This window comes from Scylla paramamosain, chromosome 8 (genome assembly GCF_035594125.1).
Source record: "Scylla paramamosain isolate STU-SP2022 chromosome 8, ASM3559412v1, whole genome shotgun sequence".
Classification (NCBI taxonomy): Eukaryota; Metazoa; Arthropoda; class Malacostraca; order Decapoda; family Portunidae; genus Scylla; species Scylla paramamosain.
This window is the reverse complement of record NC_087158.1, coordinates 17431029-17449797: the sequence shown is the minus strand read 5'-3', so window position 1 is coordinate 17449797 and position 18769 is coordinate 17431029. Positions and strand designations below refer to the sequence as shown.

General features: G+C 40.0%; 1 protein-coding gene across 13 annotated transcripts in view; it reads left to right on the top strand.

Annotated features, from left to right (window-relative positions):
* The window catches only part of LOC135102890 (acetylcholine receptor subunit alpha-type acr-16-like), a 69804-nt gene that overhangs the window by 28735 nt on the left and 22300 nt on the right, over positions 1-18769 (top strand). For 4 of the 13 annotated variants that reach the window (XM_064008495.1, XM_064008505.1, XM_064008500.1 and 1 more), the window contains exon 7: positions 11208-11294. The exons of 2 other annotated variants lie outside the window; for them this stretch is intronic. In XM_064008495.1, coding sequence (XP_063864565.1) covers positions 11208-11294 — 87 coding nt within the window. Of the gene's footprint in view, positions 1-6070; positions 6158-11207; positions 11295-12356; positions 12444-15853; positions 15938-18769 lie in introns of all 13 variants that reach the window. 7 more of the 13 variants (XM_064008494.1, XM_064008504.1, XM_064008499.1 and 4 more) reach the window with 3 other exon arrangements.

Here is an 18769-nt window from a genome sequence, read left to right as displayed (position 1 = left end):
AGCCTCATAGAAATCGAACGTAAGTTTCTCAAAGCTTATGACTAGATAGCTTGTTCTTCCCAGAATGAGCAGCTAACATTTAAGGTAATTCATCAAAACGATAATTTCATATTTCCCAAATTATTTTATTGATTATATGTGGTGCTCTGTCTTGAAATTTAAATCTCAGTGAACAACAAGAGCTGCAGTAAAACGTGCATGCAAGCTCGATTTCTATGCACGAGGTCCTCTGTGGGCCGACCGGAAACACATCTACACTGATCCGTAATATAGTACTCTTACTCTCACATTCAAGACTAATATTGTAAGTCAGACTTTTTTGCTCATAAATCAGTTTCTCAAGTAATTAAGAAAATTAGCTTAGTATTTTATGGAATATACAATTTAACAGTAACCAGATCATTTGTAGACTAGATATGGGGCCTTTGAAAATAAATATTTCATATCTAAACAGAAATGTTCATTAACTACGAAAGAAGAGCTAAAAAAAATAATGATAACATTATCTAAAAAACAAAGATCACTTTACACATACTAAAACTTTGCCCCTAATCAAAATCTTAAATTAATGATAAGGAGTAAAATTCAAGCATAAAATTTTCACCCATTCCTACCAAAGCATAATAGCGTCGCCGGGAGTCAGTGCTCAGCGTCTCCTTGGCGCCCCGCCTCGCACCGTCGACGGCGGCCGGCACATACCACTCGCCCGCCGCTGCCCGGACCGAGTGTCTAGGGCTGCGCGGCTCCTCGGCAAACCAGAGCTTCTCGTCCAAACACACGCTTCTAAATAAGTTCTTTTTTATTCAATTACTGCGATTTAACTCGAACTAAAAGAAAGATGCGTCACTTGCAATAATTCTTATACCCCCTTTTCAAAGCAAAACCTGTTCCTCTTAATTCTTTCCCCATCCGCAACCCATTCGCTTTCCACGCCCTCATCCTTCCTTCTAACATCCTTCCCTCACTCCCTCCCTCCCTTTCCTCCTCTCTCTCTCCTTCCCTCCATACATACATCCCTCCCATCATCCCTCTCCCTCCATCCCTCGCCTTGTTCCTCCTGACCCCTTCCTACTCTTCCCTTTTCTACCCCTTCTGCTCCTTCTCCTCCTCCTCCTCCTCCTCCTCCTCCTCCTCCTCCTCCTCCTCCTCCTCCTCCTCCTCCTCCTCCTTTTCCTCCTTCTTATCCTCCTCCTCCTCCTCCTCCTCCTCCTCCTCCTCCTCCTCCTCTTCCTCCTCCTTCTTATTCCTGATCTAAGGAAAGAAAGAAAAACAGGACAGAGATACAGAGATGCCAAAGGACAAATTCAAGATGGCATTGTTAAAATGAACAAGTTATTATAGGAACTACTGTTAACCCCACTTTCTTCCCTCTTCCATCCCTCCCCCAAAAAGTAATGCAGCGGAGAGAATTTAAGTTTTGCCGAAGCTGCCCCACCTGTTGTTCAGTGTAATCCCCGCACGAGTGTGACCCGTCAGGTGGCTCCCACTACTCGGCTCTCAGGCATTAGCCTCCACTTAAACAATCACGAATATTGGGCATTTTAGTAAGCCGCGTCTCGATTATAACAGAGCCAAAAAAAACACGAAGGCAAATGTGCGCTAGTGATTGTTATTATTATTATTATTATTATTATTAATATTATTATTATTATTATTATTGTCATTATTATTATTATTATTATTATTATTATTATTATTATTATTATTATTATTATTATTATTATTAATATTATTATTATTACTGTCACTATTCTGTTTTTAAAACCAACAGGAATTTTACCCTGAAAATTCATCATCCCAAGTTTTGCCATTTTCTGCGTCACCCAAGGCGCCCAGTCAAGTGACAGACCTATGGGTTTGCTTTAGGTCTCGATAACACCGCAGGTCGTTTTTCCTAAAGTTACCCCCCTAAGATACCTCAAAATGTAAATATATAAACTTGTCAATCTTCCCACAATATTAAATTTGAGATATAAATTCAAAGGCATAAATATCAGTGTTACCTCCCCCTGATGGAATTTAGAAAATAATGAAAGATTTTCGTTCTGTTGTTGAAATACTCTAACAGAAGTACCATTAAAAAAGCATCTGACGTTAATGATAATTTTCCATGACGTATGTTAATTTGTAGTGGTTCGTGTGCTTGGCTGTGTTCTAGTGCAGGTGTGCAATGTGTGATGTGGAGACCAGGTCATTCGTTATCAAGGTAATATTTTCATTTTGGTTGAAGGACAAGGGAATTTTATTATTGCATGCATTACAGTTGCTTTTTATGGTTATAATTTGTTCTGTTTTGTTTAGCTTTATTTTTCTACACCACTTAGCAGCTAGGGGCATGAAGTGGCTAACACACAGAGTGTAGCAGTGTTGCCAAAGGCTACAGAGCGTCATAGTGGTCCACACGGCTTCTCACCTGTCCTGTCCAGCATGTCAGTGTTAATTAGCTCGCTGCTCACCTTTCACTATTATCATTTTCCTCTTGGTTTTCATCCTCAGCAAACGTTCTCCATGGGTAGTGCCCCTCTTGTTGTGAATACTTGCTGTATCTACTCTATAAATAGATATAGAAATATGTATATTTATATATTCCAATTAATACGTACTATGAGTATGTATGGATATATATATATATACATGTATATCTTTACGGCCATCATTATATGTATGTATATTGGAATATATATACATGTAAGTGATATTGGAAGGTACGGGACGATCATCCACTGAGAAGCAAATAACAGGAATGATAAGGTAGGGCTGCCAGCGCCTCCCTCTCCGGTCCCACTGGGTGCACCGCCCCTCCCACCCACCACTCACGTCATGCTCTCTGTCATGCCCACGCCTGCCTCTTGACTACATCACAGAGAGGCAGCTTTAATAACATCTATTTGAATAAATATGTGCGGTCTCGAAGCTTGAAATACAATGTTGTTTTCAAACAATTCAGAATTATCCAATTTAATCACCAATCAAACATAAATTGAATGCAAGAAAATTATTACTTTGTCACCAGTGATTTGGCATATGTCGTAAAGGTTCAGATTCTGCATTCGTCAGTCAAGCGCAAAATTGCTTTAGTGGAGTGGTGGGGAAGAGAGTTGGTGGAGTCCTGTGTGAAGGGGACGCTTGCTGTCCGGCAGAGCTCAGCCCTGGGGAAGGCCTGTATCACATAAGGATCACGTTCATAAAGCTTTAGGTTTGGGCCTCGAGTTCTGATGTTAGTACTAAACTAATGTACAACTCTTTAGTCTTTTCGGCAATCCTGGTCGCACAAAAAAGGCAGGGCTCTTCGGGGGAAGGAGAAAGCTCAAGCCCTGCGTTCAGGTCAGGCGGAGAAACTATCGGACTAGAGGGCAGCACTGGCGTGTCAAGAGGCAGTCAGCTACTCATTCAGCCATTTCACACTACCTCAATGTGTTAGGACGGATTGCTACCGCTACAGAGTACATTAACTCGGTTTTATAGTTGTTTTGAAGGAAATTGCGTGAGACAATAAATCACATAATCAGGTATAGCACTTTGCTACAGAAAAACTTGTTTGAACACATTTTTATTTTTGTTTTTATTGTGAGGATACTCATTAATATATATATATATATATATATATATATATATATATATATATATATATATATATATATATATATATATATATATATATATATATATATATATATATATATATATTTGTTTTTTGTTTTTATTTTTAATACATATATTCCAATTCAAACATCAAATTTTTATATGTTCAATTTTTTTTTTTTTTTAATTACACTAAATGTCGAATTATGAAGTAATAGTAGGATTTTTATAGTTGTAGTCGGTGGATTACATTACTTACGCGTGTCTTGTTGTGACATCCGCCACTGACTGCATCTCATGACTGCACAGGATAAGTGGTTGATGTTTACAGCGAGAGCGTCGGGGAGTCTGTCGGTGTCATACTTGGTCATTCCTCAACTGCACAGCGACACGTAGATTTTTCTGTCTCTTTTTTATCGCTTGCATTTGTGTTCAATATTTCCAAGTAGGATTTTATTATTGTTTGTGACTAAGCCTTGGCTGACACCCTCCAAAAGTGAGGGCATTGTAGGATAAAACTGTTTCTTTGGCCTCCACTTCATATCACACACAGAGAAGCTTTGCTGGTACAAGCACATTACTTAACCCTTATCAGACAGTAATTTTACCTGTCCTCCGAGTGTGTGTGTGTGTGTGTGTGTGTGTGTGTGTGTGTGTGTGTGTGTGTGTGTGTGTGTGTGTGTGTGTGTGTGTGTGTGTGTGTGTGTGTTCCCCACATCACCAGAGTAGGTAGCACGTGGCAAATTTTAGGAAAACATGATCCGATTCCTACATTTGCCCGACACTCTTTGTTGGTTTGTCTGCCGTGCTCTTGCACCTCATTATTTGATTTATTTGAATTTTTCCCTACGTACATTTTCCCAAACATCATATTAGCCACATACATCTGACTAATGTATCGCTATGGTTCTGTGTGTAGTCTTCCGCCTCTCGCTACAATGTTTGACTCAAGGAGCATTACTTTCACCCTTGGTGTGCCCTCCATGTTACTCAGTGTTTTCTTTATCATTAATGCACTTACAGTAATTACTTAGCAATGACGTCAGTTCCATGAAGTGCATTTTGGTATCCCAGTGTTGTCAATGTTAGAAATTTTTGTCACCACTTTAATAACTTTTTTTCGGAAGTAATATATGTCCATTCCACTTTAATTATTGAATTCACGCAGCAATACTTATTAAATCTTTAACATTCTGGTCCTCTAGCTACCGTCTGTCAGCAGTTGCCAAGGCCATAAAGTGTCTGGATGCAGTCCCCGTGACAGACTTGCTCACCATAGGGTTATGACATTCTGTTCTTGCTTGAAGGTAATAAGCAACAGGAACTATAGGCCCATTAATCACTCAGTCAATCCAGTATTTGTTTGTGTTCAAGGTAATACAAAGTAGTCTTCAGTTGTCAGCCCCATGCCTTCATGCCTTCAGCGGCTTGATCTAGTGGTCCCTTGGTTTGTGTCCCTCCCCCAAAGCCTTATGTTTGGGATCATACCATAGTCACCGTGAGGTGCAAGAAGGTTGTCATCATCACCGTAGAGGAGAGCTGGAGGGTGAACGGGAGGTAATAGGTCAGCTCTCACAAGGTAGATATCCAAGTTAAGGTCCCTGTTCTTAGCCTGGCCTCATCTATTATTAAGTTTCTTTAAATAATGCATCTCTTAAAATGTTCCAATAATTAATGAAATTCCATTTCAGCTTTTGCCTCTGAGAATAACACTTATTTATCAGTTATTCTCAGAAGCATTAATAAAAAAATACATAACTTCTCAATTAAAAACACTTTGTTTATTTCTTATATGTGTATCAAACTTTCATTATATTAAGTATTTCTATAATTATATTAATTTTCTAGCACTGTCATACTTTTCTTTTTAAAACTTATATTGCAACAGTTAGCTGAGTGGTGCGTGCGTTGAGACAGCCGCTGGCTTTTGTTCCAGTGTTCTCTGCCTCAATCACCAGTGCATACCACAATATATATATATATATATATATATATATATATATATATATATATATATATATATATATATATATATATATATATATATATATATATATATATATATATATTATTTAATGTTGTCTTAGTGATGATTTTTTTTATTTTTCACTTTTCATTTGTCTTGTTTTTGTTTTGTTTTGTTATGGTTTTGCTGCTGTAGGCAGCGCGGGGAGCAAGGTGTCCTGTGTTGTCCCCTGGTGTGCAGATTGCATCAATGTGCTTTTGGGTTTCTTTGTCACATGTATTTTTAATCGTGCAATTTGTAATTTTGAATCTTAGCTTGGTAAAATTACAAAATTGAGCCCCTTACAATCTTTAGAATCAACTTTGTTCGTTCATTGTACAGGAAAGAAATATTGTGTAGGGAAAATATTCTATATAATACTTTGTAATATAAAACCATCAGTAAATAACAATTGTTCATTATCTTCTTTCTGCGAAAAGAGGATTAAAGCAATACATTAAACTACCTGTTCTAAACTTGCAGAAATAACAATTCTACTGTCGTTAACCCTATTCTTGAACATGGTATCAGCCACCACACCCGCCACGTCCGAATCGGTGCCTCTGATAGGTAAACTTGGTCACGGATGAATCTGATGTACAGTGTCGAACACAAGAGCGGTGCCAGAGATACGCGGGATGTTTACTGAGGGAGTTGCTAAGGATTATTTATTTAGACTTTCCGAGCTAGTTTCATACATCAACAGCTGTTACAGGCGTCACAGATCCGCCTTCCATGAGGCGAATTAGGTTTTTTTTTTTTTAATACCTGTATTTTTTTTCTCCTATAGCCCCAGCCACTAAGTTTATACCCTGAATCATACCCGTTATTTTATTTTCTCCCAGTTTCTATCACTCTTCCCCTCCCCCACAGCCTTTGATCAACATCCGACACAAACCTTGTTCCTCTATCTGAAAGGAAAACACAACCACAGTTTCGCTTCCTTTGACACACACACAACATACACTGTAAATTACAGACTTACACAGATCATGCATTCCATTCATGATGGTGTGGACAAGTGTGATCCAGTAAGCAATGAACTTCAAGTGGGGAAGCCCATGACGCTTGTGTCTATCTTATCTTTGCTTGTGTGTCACTGTCTCTTGATTCCCGTTATGGTCGTCTCTGTGTCCTTCAGTGATATATAAATATTCTTTATTTTATGTACAATTTGCATTTTTACAAGTGGTTAAAGCGCAGCATGTTATTTGCACGCACAAAGTACTGTTGTTGAGCTTGCCTGGCGTCTAGGTGGTTCGTCCGAGCGTTAATAATCAATTAATGAACCTGTTCAGCTTTGCTCCGTCTCGCCGGCCACTCCATCCTTGCTGTCAGGCAAGCCGCAGCGAGTACGCCACGTGCTTTGTTTTGATTTTAAAGTATATTCGTGGTACATCATAAAGTTGAATTTTCACAATATAATTACACTTTAGCGTTTAAAAAATAACATATAGAATGATAAGATTATATTAAGGTATTTGAAGTTAAATTTAAGCCAAAGTTATAGATACCCAGGGTCTTTATGTGTTATAACTAACAATCCTCTCCTCCTGGACAGCATCTACTCCTTCACCTTGTATGATCAGGAGCTTAATAATATGCCTCTCTTTTCTCGACAACACACGTCAATATTAATCATGCACAACTGTTTAAAGTATTTAGTCTCAGATTATTAATTCAAAAAGGTTGCTTCAAAATTCAGCGATGGTGAAATGGCTATAACTAATGGATCATATGCGCTGTTGCTTCCTGCATGGTCAGTCGCTGCCTCTTGAGCTTCTTTACTTAAATCCCTCAATAATGAAACCACAAGTCTTTCTCGCACATCACGCGGGACAGGAACAAGCGACCGCTTAAAGACTTGACTGCCGTCACACACGCTAGGCCGAGCTAAGCCTTCATGACCACGTGTCGCCTCGAGGGAGGGACTTGTTACGCCTACTAGCGTGGCATTGAGGCGCCTAACGTGTCGCTAGCGCCGCGACACAACACTTTCAGTCACAGCAATGAGTAATGTCTTCCAAAGTTCAATGTTATATTCATACGTATATGTATCTTTTTACACTCTGGGTTAATCTAAAGTTCTTTATTGAACTTTCCAGTGAACTGCAAAGATTATAACAAGGTAATTGTTGTAATTTTGGACTGTGTCATATGAGAGCTCTTGTCTCACACACTGTCTCTCCCTCAGCACCTCTCTCCCACAGCGCCTGCCGTGACATAAAATAATGTCTTTTTTCTTCTTTTTAGCCTCTGAGGTAATTGCATGCTGTCCTTTTAGATCACTTCGTTAGACGAAGTGGTATTGGTGTCCTCCTCAGTTCTGCACACTACCACTGACCCTTAGGCAGCCGTGCCCTCTCCGTACTTCCCCGCTTGCAACTGGCTGCCCCTCCCCATCAAGCCTCCATTGGCCGCGGCGCTGGCTTGCTCTACCCCCCCCCCTAGATGCTTGCCTACATCTTGTGCACATCCACTCTAACTTTATCGTGTCAATATTTTGTGATATGAAGTAAAATTGTTTAATTTATGTAACATAGTTTGTAATACATTATAACGAAAAGCATTAAAATCATTTTCATTTTGGAAAAAAAATATATACTCGTATATATATATATATATATATATATATATATATATATATATATATATATATATATATATATATATATATATATATATATATATATATATATATATATATATATATATATATATATGATGAAAATGACAGTAGCCGTCACGATTGAAATCAAAACAAACGAATAACATCTTCAGTGCAGATAATCTTTCCGTGTAGTGGCTGCGACACAGGCCAGCCAGGCCGAGCCAGCGCCAGCTGTGGAGCTTCAGGATCCTGCTCTACTTGCATGCCAGCCAGTCCTTGCCAGTGGTCAAGCTAGATGCTGTATTACCCTTACAACTATATATACTTTTACCTCTATCCATAATATGTGTCTGTGTGTACATACTGACCTGCAACTGAACCAAACACTTCATAACCTGGATGGACTGTGGTGGAGTCAAAGTTCGATCTCAGCTGGTGGTTGTCTGCCACCGGTGTCTCCCTGAGCGTCACTTGCAAATTTGGCCTTGACTTCCTTTGACGTCTGAGGCTCGTAGCTCCAGGTCACGAGTGCTCGGAGACAGTCGACGGTGGAGCTCTGAGGAAGTTTTCCCAGCGCTGCTTATGATCTGAGCTGCTGACGGAGACTTGGACACGAGGGTTGCCATCTGACAGCGAGTGACCTCATGAACACTTTGACAAAGCCACAAGTGAATCCAATATCAGTTTCGGTTGTTCTAGATATACAACACAGCTTTATAACTAGTAGAGCGCGCCTTGTAGACCGAATTAGTATTTATTTTTAAGTAGTGAAAGTTGTACTATTTTGTGATATGGTCTTTAGAATAGATCATATCGGTGTTTAGTTTAGAGTTGTAAAATACATGCAGTAGCGTACGCTATTGTTATCTATATTTAAAAAGTCTTTGTGGTACTGCATAGATTTCCAGAATAAAACATGGAACTTCCGAAATTATCCACTCCATATATATATATATATATATATATATATATATATATATATATATATATATATATATATATATATATATATATATATATATATATATATATATATATATATATATCGCAACGCACAACACACCATCAGATCACCTCACTGCGTGCGTTATCTCGATATTCCGTTAATGGAAAGAACTTATATGAGCTCAAGTTTACATAAAGGGGGAAAACCAAGTTGGATGGAGTCTCGAAACAATCATTTTCTTTTCCAATCCCGATATGAGACTGTTCATAATGCAAGTTGCCCCAAGACTGTCAGCAGCCCACGTGTCAGCTTTGTTGAATTGCATTGTGGGACATTTCACCTGATGGCCACCAGGAAGTTCAGTGCGTGATCATTTCCTTCTAATTAAATTATAATTCTTTTGCTTGGCAAAATATATAAAAAGCATATCTCCTAAAGTTAATACGATTTGTTTAAATTCTAATTACCACATTGACTTTTCTTAACTAATTACAAAACCTTACATTATCCCTAAGAACTAACACCAGTATTTAGTAACACCCATATATAAAACATCTATTGTTAAAGACCAATGCATATCTACAATGCTTGAGTAATTTAAAATGTTTCCAGTAGCAAAATTTAAGTAAAGTTCAACCTTAAAGAAAACATTAGATCATTGTACCACTAAAAGATACATAAAAAAGAGACCAGGCCATTGTTTTGACACATGTCTGGATTCTCTTTCCATAAATATTTCAGTTTGATATTTTCAGTAATTACGACAAGTGTGCGCTTTTCTTAACTCACTAGTAAATCAGATAAAAAGAACTCAATCACATCTAAGAGTAACTGACTGTGACTACCAGCAAGACAACCATGGACGTCACGCTCCTTAACACACACACACACAAACACACTCTCTCTCACACACACACACACACACACACACACACACACACACACACACACACACACACACACACACACAATAACAAACACAAACGCACGCACAAATAAGCTAACAAAGGAATTAATGTGAAAACAATTACACAATCAAGCAAACAACACACACACACATACACACAAGCACACACACACACACACACACACACACACACACACACACACACACACACACACACATACACACACACACACACACACACACACACACACACACACACACACACACACACACACACACACACACACATTGCTGGATGCCTAGACGCACCGACACAGTACTAACCACTAGACGACAGTACAGCAGAGCGTCATGCATGCCCCTCACCTTGCACAGTATAGCACTGCACATACTAGGGTGACTGACTGCAGAGGCTAGACAAGACGCTTAGGTTTCAGGGCGACCTAAGGAAGCAGCAACACTGGGACGGACACGAGTCTACGCCGACCAGCGCTCCGAGAGACCTTTCACATCCACCAAGTTCTTACCGGTGTCCAAATTCCTCAGATTAAGAGTGAAAAAAATATCCACTTCTAATCCTCTGGCTCCCCTTATACCATCTCCACCACCACCTCCACCAACTACTTCTTTAACCTCTCCAAACCCTTATTCCTTGTTTCCTGTACGTATTATGACTCCTTAAGTGTATATATTATTTGTACTCCCACTTTAAAGCATTTTATCCTGTAGAATACTTAAGCTTCCAGATTTGTATGCCACTTCGCCTACAGAACCTGATTTCTCTTGCTTAAGGTGAATGTTAACCTTGTAATGTTAACCCGTTTATTCTTATTTTTTTCTTCGTTGTCTCGTAGGTGTGACTGTTCTGCTTTCACTCACTGTCTTCCTTGACATGGTAAATGGGTCTATGCCGACTACCAGTGAATCAGTTCCCTTAATAGGTAGGAACCGAGGCTTAAACATGCCATTTCACCATCATCAAGTAGTTTACCAACAATTTACAGTGCGAAATAAGTTCTCAAGCGTAAAGCACCATTGGAACCTTTAGCACTCTATCTTTCTTTCTCTTTCCTTTTTCTCTTTCTTTTCAAACCAACACACAAGTTGATTTTTTTTATTTTCTTACTCCATTCTCTGCATCTGATTATTATTTCAGGGGTTACCATCTTGCTATCCTTGACTGTATTCTCAAACATGGTGAATGATACCATGCCAACAACAAGCGATGCCGTGCCACTTCTAGGTAAAGCCCACTCTACCGGGGTCACCAGCAGCATATTATATTTCTCTGTTTATTAATAATAAAAATGCATTCATCCTTCGCCACTGTACGAATGTTCGGCTCGACTTAAATTGTGTTGTTCTATCTATATCGGGCCCGCTCCTCCCACCAACTCTCTCTCCCCTTTCCCGATCCCTTAAAGTTTGTCAACTCTATTGCATGACACCCGCCAAACACCCTCCCTACCCTAACCACCATCTTTCCCACTCTTCCGTTGCCATGAGGATAATTGGCGGGAGCAAACCTCAACCTCAGTTGTGTACATGGCAACGGGCTCCCAAAAGTGACATAGTCATTCCATACTTGGACTACTGAGGGGGACGAATCCATACATGACATAAATATCTATTCTGTTTTAATATTAGTTCCTTAAATCGGTAAATTTTTGTCATCACTACATATTATTAGTTAGTAAAAGATACCAAAGCTCATAAATAACGGAACTGACATGCAAGTGACGCGCTATAAAAAGGAGGAAAAGTCCCTGGCTAACTCAGCTGACGAGAAACTCCATGCACTAACAGCTGCTGCGCATCTTGTACGCGGCGACACACCCCGCCAGCGTACGTTCCGTTCCGCCATCCGCATCCTCACTGTCACCATCATCGTCACTGCCACGAACATCATCACCGTAATCTCCACACGAATTAATGCACATAAAAACCTAAACATATTCATTGGCCCCTATGGCTGTCAGGCGGATGGTGATGCCTGGGGAACTTTGCGGTCACAGTGGCCTCCATGTAGTGAAGGCAGTCCAGTCCTGCCTCCCCCACTCTCTCAAGGTGTCCTCGCGCCGCCCGGCAGTCATCCATACAGTCTCCCAGCACACCAACTTGGAGCCTTAAGCTTGTAGTTGGGACACGAAAAGTCCTGACGCACGACACATACCAAGTTGCTGCCGGCACCCACCACACTACACACCTGCCGAGGACACTGAAAGCAGTCCCGTGACGACAGCTTTCGTGGTCTCTGAAAATCGCTGTGCTTCACTGATTCCTTTGCCATCCTTGTCTCTTGCAGGGGTTACCATTCTCCTCTCCCTGACAGTTTTCCACAATCTGGTGACCGAGACGCTGCCCCAAGTGTCGGACGCCATGCCTGTGCTAGGTAGACCAATGGCAGCTGCTCGCTCGCCCGCCACGCCATAGCTTACTCGATTGTGTGTGATGTGACTCGCACTGACAAGCCCCTTCCCTTCTCTCTCTCTCTCTCTCTCTCTCTCTCTCTCTCTCTCTCTCTCTCTCTCTCTCTCTCTCTCTCTCTCTCTCTCTGTCTATCTATCTATCTATCTATCTATCTATCTATCTATATATATATATATATATATATATATATATATATATATATATATATATATATATATATATATATATATATATGTGTGTGTGTGTGTGTGTGTGTGTGTGTGTGTGTGTGTGTGTGTGTGTGTGTGTCTGTCTGTGTGTGTGTGTGTGTGTGTGTGTGTGTGTGTGTGTGTGTGTGTGTGTGTGTGTGTGTGTGTGTGTGTGTGTGTGTATATATATATATATATATATATATATATATATATATATATATATATATATATATATATATATATATATATATATATATTTATTTATTTATTTATTTATTTATTTATTTATTTATCTATTTATTTATTCATTTATTTATCTACTTCTTTCCCACATCACTACAATCCCTATTGCTCTTACTCACTTATCAGCCTCGGACGTGAATGCCTGTAAAGTGCAAGAATCTCGAGTCAAGTTTTCTCCGTCCAATGATTTATGATACAACACTAATGAAAAAGGGAAAGGAGCTCAAAGTTGCAGGTCACGCACAGACGTTCTCTTTAATTCGTGTTCTTTCAGGTGTCCGTTACTGTTGGTGTCACCTCGCTGTTCCTCCAGTGTGTTAAGTTAATGGATGATGGATGTCTTAGATTTTAAAGACATATAGTAAAAAAAAAAAATTCCAAGAATTGTTGTGTCCTCTGAATCTAATATGTGTAATTCAGCATGGCAAAATGTAAATTAGTTGCTAATAACAAAATATAAAAATTTAAAAGTTAAAATATATAAGTTAAAAACAATATCATTCCTTCAGACTTCCACCGTCCACAGCACCACCGATCAAAGTCGCGTAAAACTGACATATTGTAAAATTACTCACTGATCATCAAAACCACATGAAAGGAGAAATATTGACTACTTCCCTCATTTTCCCCATTTTTTATCTTAAGTATAAATCAAACTTATAAAGCAATCTATTATATATTAAGTTATTTTATATCATAGGCTCGCCCTTTCCACCCTCTCCTTCCACCCTATCTTGAGTCTGCATTTGTTTGGTTCAGCAGGTCAGTGTCTGACTGGTATTTTTGAGTTGCCATATAGACGTTTGTCCCTCCTTGTGTCTCCTCTTTCTTTTACAATCTTGGCCGAAAGAAGCCATTGATGTTTTATTCCATTACACATTTATGATTAATTTTATTTACATTTAAGTTCATTTATTTTCAAATGCTGAGATCCCACTACGTAGGCTTATTATTGTAAATTACGGGACTGTACGTGAGAAGCAAGAAGTAATTCAGTTTCTTTGCCCGCATAACATGCATCAGTCAATCAATAAGTGAGAATAACATCCTCTGTGCAGCCCCGTAAGTTGGTGTGTTTTTCTTAGTGTACTCAAGGTATCACTTCCCAATGACCTTTTTGCCCCTCTTAAGATTACTTTCTGGTGTTGTTGTTCTTTCAGGTGTGACTGCTCTCCTCTCCCTTTCTGTCTTCTCATTGACTATGTCTAGGATTATATCGACGATGTTGTGTCCTGCTCGCTTCGATTTTTTTTTTTTTTCTTCTCTCTCGGGAACGCAATAATAACGGAACTGACAACCCCGTCTTCCTCCAAGTCTCAACTAAAGGCTGACCAAATTAGTAGTTGATGTCACGTCACTATGTATATATCCTGCTGTATTTGTTTCCCACCTTTTTCACTTTAATATGACCCCTATTAGCTCAATAACCAGCTTTTTTTTTTTTTTTTTTTGCATTATTCAATTGCTTCATTTATCCTGGCTAAGTTAAAGATACTGAGACACTAGAATGAGCAGGAATTAAGATCTAATAATTATTTTCGTCAGCTTCATCTATCTTACTGTTCCATATTTCCTCTTTAATTACCTTGCTGTCTCCTCCATCACTTGAAGTTCGCTTCCAAGCTAAGCTACTCTTGCCACTGCGATAAAAGCTTTGGGTCAAGTAGTCCATGCAATTCTAAACGCACTCAAAACGGTGTGTTTAACCTTTTTCCCCTCTCTTTCTGACACCGGAACCTGGTCGGACCGTGGCCCGTCAACACAGGCGTGACCGTTCTGCTCTCGCTCTGTGTGTTCTCTCAATTGATTAACGACACACTACCCCAAACCTCGGAGGCGGTACCTCTTCTAGGTTAGCTGCTACCCAGCCTTCCTGCCCCTGGTCTCACCCTCTATACCCTTCTTCCAGCCCGTTTCCTTTTCCGTCGAACACCTCCATACAACCTGCCCAGACGGTGGTATTGTATATTCATGACTGCTGCAGAACCCGTTTCAAGGACACGAATGTTTTGCGTTTTGCCTCGGTCAATTTTGCCCACTAATATGCATTTCTTTTTTTCTGTACTACAATTCATTTGTGATCTAATTCAAAGAAAGTTGTAATAGCTTACAGTTAGAGGTCAATAACTCATTGTACTAAATATGCTTGTGCATAAATTTAAACTAAAGGGATAACTTTAACGTTTACATCAATCATGATGTTCTTTTAGATTAATCTAAATCCCATATTGTCTCTGTCTAGATTATTTTTGCTTAAGAGCTCAAGAAGAAAATCAGCAATACAAAGCTGTGAATTCCTGTCACACTAAACTTAATTAACAAAAAGTAGCAACAATTTCACCGCTACAGTTTAGCTCTAACAATACGAAGTGTCTGGCAGTGGTGTGTACCAGTGGACCTCAGACAGGTGTTCAGCACTCACAATTTATCCCTTTCTAGTCCAAATAATTTCAGGTATAATTCCGTCTGAAATGTTCGCCAATATTGCCCTTTCATGCTAAATTTCAGACTAACGTCCCTTATGATCATCAGGCCTGACTGACGGCTGTGCATTTCGTTTATACTTGGAGCCCAATGATTTTTCAGCAAATCTATACATTTACCCCTCGAGAACCAACAAAACCGACCGAGGTCAGTGGCTGTTTCTAAATTAGAGGATGAAACAGAATTCTTGGCACATTTTTTTTTTTACAAGTCATCGACTATGTGTGTTCGTGATGAATTCTGTATGAAGCAGCACACAGACCCATCTGCTGACACATGCTTTGAGTGTAATCAGAAGTCTTTCGGTACAGCATGAAGTGTAATGCTTTCTTTATTAAATTGTTTCATTATGAAACAATCAGTAGGCCGCTTCATATAGATATCCTCCACAGTAATCGAATCATAACAGGTGATGTGTCCTGTGTAATGACATGACGTTGTCTGGGTTTGGCAGGTGTGGCGGTCATGCTCAGCCTGTACATGTACCTGGAGTATTTTAACGCCGTGACCCCAGTCAGCGCACCGCTTCCCACCCTTGGTACTTGAGCCACTTACCCCAGCTACCCTCCACGACCCCCTGGCCACATTCTTGATGATCTGGGAAAGCATGGCTCCTGGCCCAGCATTTATGTCTACTTCTCCCTCTAAATGTAATTATTCATGCTTCATGGACTCGGCTGAGAGGATTGCATCCCTATCTTCTTGCTCATGGACGTTCTACAATGCTGAAGCCTCTCGTTGTACCCTAGATCCCCATGAAGAGCCTGGAGGGTCGTGGGTAGTCTGGGCTTCCTCTTTACCACTTATTAACCCGAGGGGTCGTTCACAGTCATCTTCACTTCTGTTAACGAAGTCGTTACTAATAGTGACAAGCGTTAGTGCGATTTTCTTCACTCATTCGAATATCTTTGATAATTCGAAAACAGTGGTGACTTTAAAGATGTTCCAGAAATTATGGCTGCCAATGTATAAAGAACAGATAATTGTGCACAGCCCCTAAACAACGAACGAGTGTGTGTGTTGCCTGATCTCACTATTATTGTGCTGCGTGTGTAACACTTGTTTCGTTTTGGCTTCTGTTGCTCACTTGGGCACACAAAAAACCACGCCTGCACTGAATTAACACACTTGTAGTTAACAAAGTAGTTTGAATTAATATTCCAAAAGTGTTTTTCTCTCTAAGCATCGTGTTCTGTTTCCACTCACCAGTCTATCACCAACTCAAACTTACTTTCGGATCTTCCTAAATTTACATTAAATTTCTTTCTAAAACATAAACTAAACGACAAAATACTTTGTCAATATGTAATTTATGAATTTTCAATAAATCGACATATTTACAGTCCATCTTATACACGACAGGCTGTTTATGTTTTCTTTTCTACCTAACCGTCCGACCTTCAACCATCTGACTTAAATATGATTCGCAGATGCTTTTTTTTTTTTTTTCACTGATAACTACCTCTCACTGAGTGGATTAACTGGGATCCCTTCTCCACTAAACTCTTCCTCATCATGACCCTAAACTAGCCCGACCACTTGACCTAATGCTGCTACTACTTCATTAACGGACCTGAGCCAGTGTGGTCACCACACTCGCTCTCTTCGGGGAAATTTGACCGAGCAAAACGGTGACCCAATTTTCATGGACTGCTTCGACTTCCTTGCACCCGCGCGGCCCCGCCCTGGGCGCTGGTCTTCTCTTTCATCGGGCACTGGCTGTCTTGAAACTTTGCACATCTACTTCTTCAATATCACCTAAAGGAAAATGAATGCTAAAATATGTAACTGATCAATATGTGACAATTTTAGTTGAAGAAGAGAAGAATGCTGCCTCTCGAGTAGACCCTCGTTCACGTTCAGGATTCGTCTCCCCTCGTCCCTCGTGCACGCGGGGACGCCACCGCATGGGAGCACGGTCCGTGTCAGCTTTACGACCTTGACACTTACTAAATTGGGTCATCTTTCTTTACGTTTTGCTATCAGTTCATCGGATTCTCTCAAGGTCTGGACTTACATAGCAGCCTTCCCCCACCCCCTCATCCCCACGTGTGTGCCTGAGCATGTAATCTGGAGCAGCCGTGGTTTTTTTCTGTCTTGCAAACCATAGGTAGCATTCTTGTTATTCTTCATCTACGGCCAACTCAGGGCAAGGGGCCGGCACTTCGTTAGGGACGCCCGTCTTCTCTATTTTCTTACCACATATTTTGCATTTTGCTGTTCCAATACCTCACAAAGCACTAAAAGAGAATGTAATCACTATATACTGTATATTGCATAGGTACGGTTTCTATTCTTTCTAAAGTTAAGTCCATATATAGGAACGCGTTTTGCAGAACGTGAAACTAGTGGTAACTGACACACCAGTTTCTTTAGTTCTCTACAGACAATGATGGCATTACCTTCAAAATGTTTCTTCTCCACTAATTTACTGACATCACATTTCTATCATCCCCACAATACCTTCCCTCACTGCCACCCTCACAGCCACCACCTCTCACCTCGAGGCCACCCACTCCACCAGCCACCCACTCCACCAGCTACTCACACCTCACACACCAAACGCATCCACACACTGACTTTCTAATACTTCCAGGACCTTACCTCTTGCCTAATATTTTTTCATATTCCCCTCTCCTCCTGATCCTCGTTCCTCTCCCATTCCTCCACCTCGTCCTCGTCAAACTCCTCCTCCAAACAGTAACAGGTGCAGTCACGCAAAATACACCAACAATATTGCCGACGTAATAACTGTTACATTCAATATAATAACATAATTTACACTAAAATTTGCATTGCTATTTAAATAGTCATTCAACTAATGTGAAACAAAATTTTCACTGTCGTAATGGCGTTTCTTCCCTTGATACTTGTTACAATCACTTCTTAACTTAAAAGAAAAAAAAAACATACAAACATTCAATCTCTGTAAAACAACAGTTTCCTGTGTCCTCTTGAGCTTCGTCTACAAAAACAGCCACTTCCTATACTGACCAAACTGCTGCAACAGTTTTTACTTACTTATGCTGCAGTTATGCTGCAGTGACTTTTTCCTTCCACCCCTATCACTATTTTGTGTCATTTATCTAATTGTCATACACAGTCACACATGATATATATATTATATATATTATGCATTGGCATCTTCATACCTTCGATCTTTTGCCGGCCATGAAATCGCTAGCAAGGGTTAGTCACGATGCCTATTGATTTAAATAATGAAAAGGCAAGAGAAGCCTTAACATGACAACAATTACATGACAGGAAGAGCCGCTATGTTACATCTAGCCAGCCTATCAGAAGACAGGAATGGGACGCTGGCCTCTCTCCTTTCCCTCGCCACATATCGAGTGTGCAGAACTCGTGATAG